The sequence below is a fragment of the Camellia sinensis genome, chromosome 4 (assembly GCF_055761805.1).
Source record: "Camellia sinensis isolate YWXY chromosome 4, ASM5576180v1, whole genome shotgun sequence".
Classification (NCBI taxonomy): Eukaryota; Viridiplantae; Streptophyta; class Magnoliopsida; order Ericales; family Theaceae; genus Camellia; species Camellia sinensis.
In genome coordinates this window covers 36,144,509-36,156,862 of record NC_138964.1, presented here as the reverse complement: position 1 = coordinate 36,156,862, position 12,354 = coordinate 36,144,509, and the positions used below count along the sequence as shown (strand labels likewise).

The following is a 12,354-nucleotide window of genomic DNA, read 5'->3' as shown; positions in this document are numbered from 1 at the left end:
ATTTAACTTTCAAATTATTAAAAAAATTTACATATAAAATAAACTCAAAATTATTATTTTTTATTTTAAAAATAAATTTTCGAGCATCGAGTGACCTACTAATTTACATTGTTAACAAGCAAAGACCAAAAATTAAAAAAAAAATATAAAAAAAATAAATAAATAATAATAAAATAAAATAAAATCTTAAATCCGGCACGTGGGGAGGATTTCCTTGCTAGTTGTCCTTATCCAAAAAATATACTTTCATTATCTTAATTAATCAAAAACATTTTTCTTAATTTTTCAAAAACATTTTTCTTAATTTTTTTTTTTTTTCAATTCTTCAATTCATCAAAGCTCTGCTATATATATGACTTTGGGTTACTCACTCTCTTCACGGAGGTTTTGGTTCCCATCGGAGAAGCCATTTTTATCTGTAAGCTCTCTCTCTCTCTCTCTCTCTCTCTCTCTCTCTCTCTCTCTCTCTCTATATATATATATATATATATATGTTTGTATGTGTCGTCTGCTCACTGTTACCAATTTGTTGCCAGAGTAAGGTGTCCATATGTGCGTGAACTTCCATGTATTTGATGGGTTTTCGTAGTTTCAGTCTCAAAAGGACTGAACTTTCTGGCTTTATGTATAAATCTCCTCAATGGCCATATGGGTTTTTGTATATATGATAAACTACACTCTCTCTTACTCTCTCGTTCTGTAATTGATCTTTTTGATTACCATAAGGGTCTGTCTACATCGCTGATTTTGATACAATTTTGGGTAATATACAAAAGAAAGAAAGAAAAAAAAAACTTAATTCTTGCTTTTCGTTTGATTGCACTTGTTGTTTGTGAAATTTACTAGTCTGGTTTAAGTGTTCTGTTGTGATATCCATTGCTTTTGGTGTTTTGATTTCCAGAATTCATCCTTAATTCGATTAATATTGTAAATTAGAAGAATAATGATTGGATTTCATGTGCTATCAATTATTTGTGGGTATGGGTTAATGTGACTAGCCCTGTGTGCTCACCGGATGGTTGTGCTCTTAAAGTAACAAAATTTGATGTGAGTTTGATTTGGATAGTTATATTTAGTTATATGAGGCAAGAAGTTACAGAATTTGATGAGTTATGAGGGTATTTTAGAAAAACTAAAAGCACAACAAATTTACTCAAACTCAGCTGTAGGCTTTATATATTAGAATAGATAGATAAGGCTATGGATCTAATTGCACATATAATCGTTCAACTTGGTATAATTCTTATTTTATTGTTAATTGGTGACTGATGGTTTCAAATTCCTTTTATGCTTTTGGGTGCAGAGGTAGTTTGTATAAGGTGAAGAAAAATGAAGACTGGGAAGTTCTTGGTCTTTATTCTTTGTCTACATGTCTCCCTTGCAGTGGTAAAGAAGCTAACTCTTGATGATATTTTCAATATGTGTTTTTGGTATTTTTTGTTTTGTATATATTTTCCTGCCATATGTGCATTTTATGTTGCTTCATTTTTTATGCAGATTGCGGCGAGTCCACAGACCTGCCCTGCCAATATTGGCAAAGGATGTGGTGATGACTGGGAGGGGGAATTTTTCCCTGGCATTCCTAAGATTAAGTATGAGGTGAGCGGGTATATTGTTTAGATTTTTTTTCAAAATCTTAGAAGTTAGAACATTGCAACTGCTTCAATTTACATTCATATATTCTTTTGTATGTTAGGGCCCTTCAAGCAAGAGCCCACTTGCATTTAAGTGGTATAATGGTGAGGAGGAGATTCTTGGGAAGAAAATGAAGGTTGGTATTTATTTGGTTCTCATTTTATTTATCAACAATGCTAGGAACACATAAACCAAACATATAATTGGACAACAAAAACGTATGAATGGATCAGATTTCATGAGATTTTTTTGTGGGGCCCACTTCTCAACAATCCTATTCATTCATTTGTTTTTTGTCTTTGGTTTTGTATATGGTTTATGTATTTCTAGACTTACTGTTTATTATTTTTTTAGAGGTAATGTATGTACAATATGATGAACACATACATTGTCGATTGCAGGATTGGATGAGGTTTAGTGTTGCTTTCTGGCACACATTCCGTGGAACCGGAGGTGACCCATTTGGTGCACCCACGAAGATGTGGCCATGGGAAGATGGAACCAATTCAGTGGCTATGGCTAAGAGAAGGAGTAAGATCAATCTGAATTACCCAACTCTTCATTAGTTAATTACTGAATGTTACTCATAGAAACTAAACACTTTCTTACTATTGATGATACAGTGAGAGCAAATTTTGAGTTTATAGACAAGCTTGGAGTAGAGCTCTGGTGCTTTCATGATAGGGATATTGCTCCAGATGGTGCAACCCTCGAGGTGAGTAGATCTTTCAAGTTTTTGTTTTTATTTATTTATATAAGGTACAAAATGTTGCAGAAGGGAAATGGCTTGCTAACATGTTTGGTGTCTTGGAAAGTAGAAAAATAAGTTCAAAGCATGTGATAGTTTTGCATCCCTTCATACCAAGTATCAAAATTTTTTTTACTTGTGTTGTCTCAGTCAGTTTAAAAAGCGGAAACATTTCAGAAAGATAGGGCCCCTTTGGGTTGTCGGAGAGTCTTGGAAAGTAAAGGATAGGGAAAAAAATAAAAACATTTTGGAGTTGAATTTTGTTGAGAAAATAGGAACATGTATTGGTTATTTATTTTGTAAAATGCTTCTTATCATTTATTGCCAAAAAAAAAAAAAAAAAAAAAAAAAAAATGACAGAGTTCTTATCTATTAAATGTCTATCTATACAAGCTCATGTTTGTGGTTTAAACTGAAAGCATCTATTTACATAAGGGGCACAAGCATACAATGTAAAAGCAAATTCAATTCGAGAACCAAACCAAACTAAGCCATGCGTCCCACTCAAGTGGGGTTGGCTACACAGATCCTTATTCACTGTTCAGCTCTGTCTAGGGCCAATATGCTTAGTTAAATTAAATAAATCAAATTCAATCCGAGTAAGGAATCGTAAAATTAATGTCAAACAAACAAATATTTTCAAGTGTAAGTGTGTGAGATTCTAAATGTTCATTAGGTTTCAATCAAATAAAGTTAAAAAAAACTATCAAAAATAATATTATAATAATATTAATTGCAAATAAAGCTCAATGGGTTTTCGATGTGTGGTAAGTCCTATGGGAAAACAATTTTAATTTTTTTTAAAGTTTAATAATCAATAAATGTTAATGAATATTAAAATATTATGAATGAAAGGTTTAAAGGGTTAGCTGCAGAAGAGGGGTATGCCATCTTAAGAGAAAATATAAGAAATGTTAGTAGTAGTAGTAGTAGTAGTAGTAGTAGAGATGGACAAGAAAGTACCAATGTTGATATCTATAATAGAATTTACCTACAATAACAAAGAAATATACTAATTAATTTAATCATGTCTGTTTTCTCTTCACCTCTCTCTATTTCTCTTTTTTTTTTTCTTTTTTTTCTTTTCTATTTTTTTTTTTAATTTTCTCAAGTTATCTAATAAATTTAAGATTTTTCTTTTCAATTTTTTTTTCCCCCCCCAAAACAAAATGAGGCAAATAGAAATTACTCTTGTTGAATATTCCTATAGGTGTCAAAACATTCATTGTTTTGCAGAGTTTCAGTTCAATTCAGTGGAAATACTGGATTGATTTTTCACCAATGTTTCATCTTGGTTTCCTGGAAAATGGAAACCTTTTAGCAGTTTTGGTGGAAACGAAATGAAATTTTTTTCTTGCTTCCTACTCTTTAACTGATGATGGTTAATTACCATGGTCACAAGGGTTGTATATTTGCTCATAGAACAAATTTGTTGTCATGTATTCTAATTGTCTCAGGAATCTAATGCAAATTTGGATGAAGTCGTAGCCCTTGCGAAAGAGCTTCAGGTAACCTAACGTGGATGAATTGGCTTATGGAAACCAGTATTTCATTTGAGTAGAAAACATGTGTTATCTTACTTCTTGATACATTATTATTCATGTCTTCGTTCTCTGTTATTATGTGAAGATCATGAACCTCTAGTGTTTCCTCTGAAACTTTCTTATAGTTTCTTTCTTGTCATCTTGGTGGTTTCGATGCCTATTTTCATTTCACTTCACAGTATTATAGCAGGTCAATTGTTAGAGTATTTTGACTCCCCTCTCCCAATTTTATTCATATTTTTCTTTAATAAACATTATTTGATGTACAGGGGAAAAAAATTCATCCTTTGTGGGGTACATCTCAGTTGTTCATGCATCCTCGCTACATGCATGGTGGTGCTACTAGGTATTTTTCAATATACTAAGGATTGATTGTGACCATTATGTTCATTTACTTATAGGGGAGTTGTTTATTTTGGGATCTTGCTTTACAGCTCTGAATTAGGTGTATATGCATATGCCGCAGCTCAGGTCAAGAAAGCTATGGAGGTGGGTGGTTTCATTGTGTAATGCTTGAAGCATAACTTGTGTGCATATATGATCTCATGGTATCATTACTTCTGTGGAAATCTGAGTGTGCTAAACTCACATGCGCTACAGGTCACACATTATCTAGGGGGAGAAAATTATGTCTTTTGGGGCGGTCGGGAGGGTTATCAGACTCTTCTTAACACAGATATGGAAAGAGAGCTTAATCATATGGTGAGTCACAACATGACTTTTGAGTTTACCAATTGGCAAATTGCAGTGTAAGCTTAAATTGTGCAACAGCTTTCTGGTTGTGTAAACCTTAAATTTTGGATTTATTTTGCAGAAGCCTTTTGGTACTTCTTAACTTCTTATTTTCAATTTTTATCAATGCATGAAGGCATATGAATGTTGGAACTGAAGGTTTTCCATTATTTTCAGTTGATTTATTGCATATATATCCTCTTCTTCTTTATTTGTTCTCTTGGATAAATAGTTTAAATGCTGTTTACTTATTTGTAGGCGAGGTTTCTTGAAGCCGCTGTAGCATATAAGAAAAAGATTGGATTCAATGGTACTGTTCTTGTTTTCAATTCTTTGCCATGGACCATAAATAGTGTCGTCGTGTGTAATTGGAGTCCAGAAAATAATTTGCAATGTAGAAACTAGGTCTTATCTTTTCAGAAGATAATAATAATATAAATTATTTTTTCCCCTCAATTGATTTTCATCACTGTGCAAAAATTTAATGGGAACTTACCTCCCTCTCTCTCTCTCTCTCAGGGACACTACTTATTGAACCCAAGCCGCAAGAACCTACTAAACACCAGTATGATTCTTACCTAATTCTTGTAGGGGTAATTTCTCATAGCACAGTGTTTCACACATGAATCATAATGTAGGTATGATTGGGATGCCGCAACAGCAGCTAATTTCTTGCGAAAATATGGCCTTATAGGTGATGTTTACTGCCCCTCGTCCGATTTCACTCATCTGATATCAAGATTTTTCTTTCTTATTTAGTTTCCCATAGTTGCATAATTTAGCAAAGCAATCATTAAAATTTGATATATAGCATTTTTTTTCCTGGAACTTTTATAACTGCTATTAGCTGTGGTGTAGACCAGTTATTTTTGGAATAAATATATGCATAGTACTTTGTTGATAGACATTATGCTTAGTAAAAACCCAAAGTTTGCGCCATTTAAGTAAGTGGTTAATCTGTACATTATGTGATGGTAGCTTATCATATTTAACTAGTGATTCATGCTGTCTTGGATTGATGCTCACTTGCAAAAGATATTTTTTTTAAAGAGTTATCTGTTTCTCTATAAAATAGCTGTTTGATATATATATATATATATATATATATGTATGTATAGGATGTATGTATATAGTGCATGTGTGCATATGTATCCATATTTTTTCCATTTATTCTGGTCCTGCACTTGGGATCATATTAGTTTTCACTAGATGCATTTGTGTCCACTTTAAATCTGTTGCTTCAGTTGTATCGCATGTATTGGAGTAGTGTGACTCCATAAAGTTTATAGTAGAAAAGCATGCTTGGACAACATTTTCAAGCTGGAGAGCCCATAAATTCTGAAGCTGCATTGGAGCTTGACTAAACATAATCTATGGACTTTGAAAATACTATGGCCATGTTTGTTTAGGTAGACATGAGCTTGGGATTGGACTAATAGTCCAATAAAATTATTAATCCGATGTTTGGTTAAACAATTGAAGTACGGATTAATTATTTTAAACTTGACTATTAGTTAAGATTGAATACATAATCCAATGGATTCGTAGTCCTAGGACTATTAGTCATGGGAATGTTAATCCAGTCCGCCCAAACAAACATGGCCTACATGTATTACAAGAATAGGATTTATATAGTTTTAGCATGGCAAATATGTCAGCATCACAGAGCTTTTCCTAAAGGGTGCATTTGAAGCAACTCTGATGATTGGTGATGTTTCTAGGGAACGTTTTGTTCTGATTCACTATTCCTAATATTTCATAAATTATTTGTGGAGTTCAATTTAAAACTGTTTTCCCACTTCTCCTTACTGTTGAGTATTGTAAAAGAAGTTTGCACTTCACAGATTTTATCATATAAAATTTATGATTTTATATATAGGTTTTATCATAATTTGATATGGTGATCATCAGTAAATTATATATCTTTAGGATCACTCATGAATGGAAGGCTAATAAATGGAGTTTCTAAAACCCTGAATTTGCCATTCTCTATTGAAAACTGGAAAATTTGTGATGCATTTGGTGCACATATGCTTTCAGGTTTTAGGTGTGGTTAGGATATATCTTATTGCCAATCAGGGCAATAAGTGCTTAACCTGTTCTCAGCCTCATTAAATTGTGTTGGTTCTTTTACTGGTATTTTGGTGGCTTTCCAATGTGTTTCTCATTAGCTTATTCTTATCTCAATTATTTCATCATAACATCTTGGGATTGGAATATTCTCATGGAGACTACTAGCCCGGTAGGCCAGGGTTCCTGTAATGCCTAGCCACAAAAAGAGGAAGTGAAAAATAAGTAAGGGACAAAAGTTTCATGTAGAGAGTCTCATTTGTTAGAGGAATTAATAAATAAATTGAAACTGCATTTTACACACGCTACATTTTGGATATAGTGGTAGAAATGAAATTGCTGTTTTACTTGCCGTGTCCAACTGATGTGTCGCCGTTTCTTGCTTTGAGGATTGTGTCAAATATCTAATTTGTATTATAACTGTTTATACTTGACATGCTGTTAATATGTCAAACATGTCTAGTTATGTGGCTTGTTTTGGATAATATGAGAAGCTGATATCAAAAATAGTTTCAACTATTTCTAGGCCTAATTTAGCTATAAGACTTGATGAAGCTCGTGATGTGATGAGATGGGCTGAACAGCATTAGCAAATCTGAGGAATTATAGATTTTGATTTGATTTTCATTAAAGAAACATAGGATCCTTGTTTGTAATCCCATTCTCTTGGCCTTTGTCTGGCTTGACTGTGCTACTAGCCTACTACTGTGTATTAAGTTATTAAACTAACTTATCAAGAAACAGTGTTTTATAAGTAAATTGTACAATCCAGTGAAAACCCTTTATTTTATGTAGTGTGAAGTGAGTTCAAGAGTTGGCCTTTTTGTTTGCAGGTGAATTCAAACTCAACATTGAATGCAACCATGCCACCTTATCCGGTCACAGGTTTGTCATATTCTGCCTCATGACTCAATTTATTCTCAGTTAAGGCTTTTGCTTGTAACTTCTCTCATAAAGGATCGAGTGTCTGAGCCTTCCGCTAGATTGACAGCGATCCAACTGAACCCATTTAAATCCAGTCACAGAAGAATAAAATCCATTGGTCTGGAATGAATATGATTTTGGAGATTCAGTTATATTTAAAACAAAGATCCTGCATATAAGCAAGCAGATTGTGCTATGAACACAGAAGATTTTAATAGAATGGGACACAAATGTGAGATAAAGGATGGGTCCCACAGTTGGTGGACCCCACATGTGAGACTCAACCTGTCTCACATTTGTGTCCCATTCTATGAAAATCTTCAAAGGGTGGGTCTCGCATGTGGGATATACCAATTGTGCCATGAACACAGAACATTTTCATAGAATGGGACATAAATGTGAGATAAAGGGTGGGTCCCACAATTGGTGGACTCACATGTGAGACCCACCTTTCGTCTCACATTTGTTTCCCATTCCATTATGTAAAAATCCTCTATGCACTTAGATTTACTCCAAGCGTAAAAGACACTGGCTGATCACATTTGTTTCCTCTTGTGCTTTGCAGCTGTCACCATGAGCTTGAAACTGCGAGAATCAATGGCTTACTGGGAAATATTGATGCTAATACTGGAGATCCTCAGATTGGTATCATATTACAAACATATATGCCTTTGTTTGGAAATTTAAATTTTTTTATTTTTATTTATGACATTGTAATTTACTGCGAGTTTTTACAAAGAGCTTTTTGTCCATCATGCAGGTTGGGATACAGATCAGTTCTTAACTGATATAGGGGAAGCAACCATGGTTATGCTAAGTGTGGTGAGAAATGTAAGTGAATCTCATCAGCAGAAAACTTTTGAAGACTTGTAATTGCTAGGTAACACATTTACTTATTATAATATTATTAATTTCTTTCAATTACAGGGAGGCCTGGCACCAGGAGGATTCAATTTTGATGCCAAACTGTAAGTACATTTCTTTCATTATATATGAATTCCTTTTTTATGCTGGGCATGCATGCATAAATATGTGGATTAATCTTAGCTTACTGGTTGTTACTCACATCTTTCTCATTGATGTTTTTGTACCACTTTGTTTCGACATTGATACACGACAATAAGAGACCACACACTCAAATTGATTGGCAAAAAATACAACAATAACTGCAAGTTTTTCTTTTTTTCCCTTTGTTGTTTTTTTTCCTTTGGAATGCAGTGAGTCTTTTTGTTTAGACGGGAAGTCAAATAATGCTAAAAATATCCTTTTGATAAAAGACTTTGTAATGTCAGTAGTTTCGGTTATTTTATTTGACGGCATCAGTGTGTAAACCCGAGTATAAATCAGAGGCATGTTAATCTCAGAGAAGTTGCAATTGGGTCCTTCCTTTTATTTTGTGTTTCTCATTTTTTGGGTATTTATGGTTCTGAAGATGTCAATACTTTATGATTATATTCAGACGAAGGGAAAGCACAGATGTTGAGGACTTGTTTATTGCTCATATTAGTGGAATGGATACCTTGGCCCGTGGACTTCGGAATGTTGCGAAGCTGATTGAGGTAATATATCTCTGTTTTACGTAGTATGCAAATAGAGTATCTTCCGTATCTCCTGCTTGTTATACTAAGATTTTTTCTTCATGTTTTTTTTGGGGGCAAAAGGATGGTTCTTTGGCTGAGCTTGTTCGCAAGCGATATCAAAGTTTTGATACAGAACTTGGGGCTTTAATAGAGGTAATATGCCTTTAAATTTCTTTTATCCTTTGCTTGTTTTCAATATACGGTCTTTTGTATCTAACACCTAGTATGCAACCATACACCTGCTAACAGGCTGGCAAGGCTGATTTTGAACAACTTGAAAAGAAAGCCATGGAGTGGGGAGAACCCAAGGTTCCTTCTGCTAAGCAGGTAATGCAACATATTATATTTCAATCAATTTAACATGTTTTATTTCAATTTTTACGGGCCTCCAAAACATCCTTGACCTGATGAGTGGAATGCATAACAATGAAGACTAGAAGACTAGTAATTGATTACTGGCACTCTCTAGAAATGAAGAGAAAAGAATGAAAACGAAAACAAAATTCAAATTTATTGTTTCTCAGTTTTAGCCACATTTGAGATTTGCCATTTTATATTTTATTGCTTCCATCTCTAGTTTTTATAAATCATTTTTTCTCTTGTTCGGTCAAGATACTAGGAGAGAAGAAAATTTTATACAAATGACAACGTTTAAAAATTTTGTACTTTCTCAATTGATCTTCATTACATATAAGAAAACTTGTGGGAAACGTTCAGTTTAAATTTAGGTACAACAAATAACAATGCTCAATACACACCAAAACAAATATTTTGTTCCTCACCTTTCTCTTACTGTCTTCTCAACCAAGCTATAGAAATGGCTAATTATTTTCTCCCGTGATTACTTCCCGTTCTCTCTTGATTCCATCCAGTTGTTGTGAACAAATTGGCTGATCACTTGATTCCATCTCAGTTTGTCACAAGGGAGTCACATTGTATAGATGTCTATAGTTCACTTGGTTTTGTTTTTGTGAATTCTCCAACTTCTCTGTAGACGTGTAGTTATACCAAATGGTTTTCCGTTATCATTCCTGTCATTCTGGGGTAACTAGATCCAACCCAGTCTGGAAAGCTTACTAGTTAGCAACTTAGCACCATGAATGAGCGAAGATGGGGATTTGGCTTTGACATATGATGGCCATAGTCTTATAGCTTTTGATTTTTGTTTCCAAGTTTGTGTGGCTAATGCTCTGTTTGTTCTGGCAGAAAATCATTTTCTATAAAAATAAAAATAAAAATTAAATTTTTTTATTTTATTTATTTTAATAAGTATGGTATAAAATGAAAGTCAATGGGAAAAGTTTTCTGTGGTCAACAGAAAATGAGTTGATTTGGCCAGAAAACATTTTTCATTTTTTTGAAAGGTGAAAAAGGTTTTCGGACTAGTCTTACCAACACTACCACCACCTCCTTGTTGCCACCGCCAACAACTACACAAACACCACCACTACATCATTGCCAGGGTTACAACTAAACGCAGGAAACATGAGGATTAGGAGAATATTTTCCCAGGGAAAATAATTTTCACTAAAACAAACATAGCGTAAATTATTTTTTCATGAGAACCAGGTTGGGTTAAAATATTGTTTTCTAATGTTTAGAGGAGTGTACATTGTTTGTGGGTGTCAGGCATATTGCACAGCGAGCTTATTGTAGTCATTTTGGTTCTACTGGGTAAATATGGGCACATATAGCCTTCTCGATCATTAGTTCCCTAATTATAGATTTCAAATTTTGCATAAACGGGAAGCGTAGTGATTTTTGATTTTGTAATGAACTTACAATTCTATTTTCTACATTTAAAGCAACCATTGCTATCAGATATCTTTATTTTAATTCCCTCTTAATTTACCAATTGTCTGTTTGGTTTCAACTTAATTTGATGCAAGGTTTTGTGTAAAATGTTGCAGGAACTCGCAGAGATGATTTTTCAATCAGCACTGTAGAAAACAGCCTTAACGCACATGACAAGAAGTTATATTTTCCTGCTATTAGAAATTCTTAGAAATAACATACTGATGATACTGCATTGTCAATAATAGAAGTAACATTTTCACCTACGTAGATTTCGGATTTGGTCTTCTTTCTTGGTTATGTTTTGTAAATGGCTTTTGATGTTACTAGCTGGATTATCATAAAGAGCATTTACATGAGTTAAGAAATCATGACTCTCTCTCGCACATTTGAACGAGTGTGTGCCATAAGCTAAATCTGCAACAGATGATACAAAAAGACCCATTGCTGAAGGGCTCGAGACTGTACAATTTCTTTGGACTTGAGTGACTGAATGACAGATGATATATGTAGAAGTGAGAGAATTAAATACTAGTGTGGGTTTGGTTTGGTTTGTTTCATTTCAATGTGTTTTGCCAAGACGGTGTGAGCAGGTCTCTACTTTTTTTTTTTTTTTTTTTTGACCCCACCACTCTTATTTTTTTATTATAATTTTGTACTAACATAAAATTTTAATTTTATTGCCATCTTTAATCGCCCAAACCTTAACACTAATCGTCACCTGCCTCCATTCTCCACCTTACTGTCGCAACCCCTTGTTCCTTGTCGCCCTCCACTGCACCAACCCACACCCCGCAGCCACTACAATCTCTTCACCCTTTTGCCCTCTCTCTCTCTCTCTCTCTCTCTCTCTCTCTGTGTGTTTTAAGGAGGACAAAATGGGGATTGGGGGTGTTAGTGGAAGAAGAGGGTCAATGGATGTAGGGAATGGGTGGGGAGGCTGGGGAGGGGGCTGTCGGAGGTGTGGGGAGTGGCGAGGGAGGTTGGGATGGGGGTTGATAGGGGATGACCCCTGCGGAGATAAATTTTGATGATCTCAAAATCACATTTATCGTTACAGCATTGATAGAGACTCCCTCCAATCACCACCCACACACACACGTGGTGGGTGGTGATTGGAGGAGAAGGAAAAAAAAAAAAAAAAACAAAACAAAACTGGCCAATGGGAGGGAAAGGGGGTGGGAGGGAAATGGGGTTTGAAACATTTTTCTTATCGTTAATATATTTTTAAGAATTGATCTAATCATGTGTTTATTGATATTTGATTAACTTTATTTTATACATGGTTGATCTTTTTGGTGGATCCTATAAATAAGTAAAAAACAAT

At 34.3% G+C, this 12,354-nt stretch overlaps 1 protein-coding gene across 1 annotated transcript; it reads left to right on the top strand.

Annotated features, from left to right (window-relative positions):
• The first annotated feature begins 201 nt into the window (after positions 1–201).
• On the top strand, positions 202–11,395 carry LOC114275771 (xylose isomerase family protein). The gene is made up of 21 exons (XM_082924598.1): positions 202–418; positions 1,304–1,386; positions 1,498–1,599; positions 1,697–1,771; positions 2,037–2,166; positions 2,259–2,350; positions 3,841–3,891; positions 4,197–4,273; positions 4,362–4,416; positions 4,528–4,629; positions 4,918–4,969; positions 5,179–5,224; positions 5,298–5,353; positions 7,563–7,614; positions 8,219–8,298; positions 8,414–8,484; positions 8,581–8,621; positions 9,113–9,212; positions 9,315–9,386; positions 9,483–9,560; positions 11,144–11,395. Exons 2-21 carry the CDS (start codon positions 1,330–1,332, stop codon positions 11,177–11,179), a joined length of 1,425 nt encoding a protein of 474 aa, XP_082780724.1. The 5' UTR covers positions 202–418; positions 1,304–1,329; the 3' UTR covers positions 11,180–11,395.
• Positions 11,396–12,354: the final 959 nt, after the last annotated feature.

Bases quoted from the DNA above. Each gene is read 5' to 3' on its own strand.
- LOC114275771 (XM_082924598.1), top strand. From the start codon at position 1,330: ATGAAGACTGGGAAGTTCTTGGTCTTTATTCTTTGTCTACATGTCTCC. The intron at 4,274-4,361 runs GTATTTTTCAAT...CTTGCTTTACAG, and splicing joins ATGCATGGTGGTGCTACTAG to CTCTGAATTAGGTGTATATG. The intron at 4,970-5,178 runs GTACTGTTCTTG...TCTCTCTCTCAG, and splicing joins GAAAAAGATTGGATTCAATG to GGACACTACTTATTGAACCC.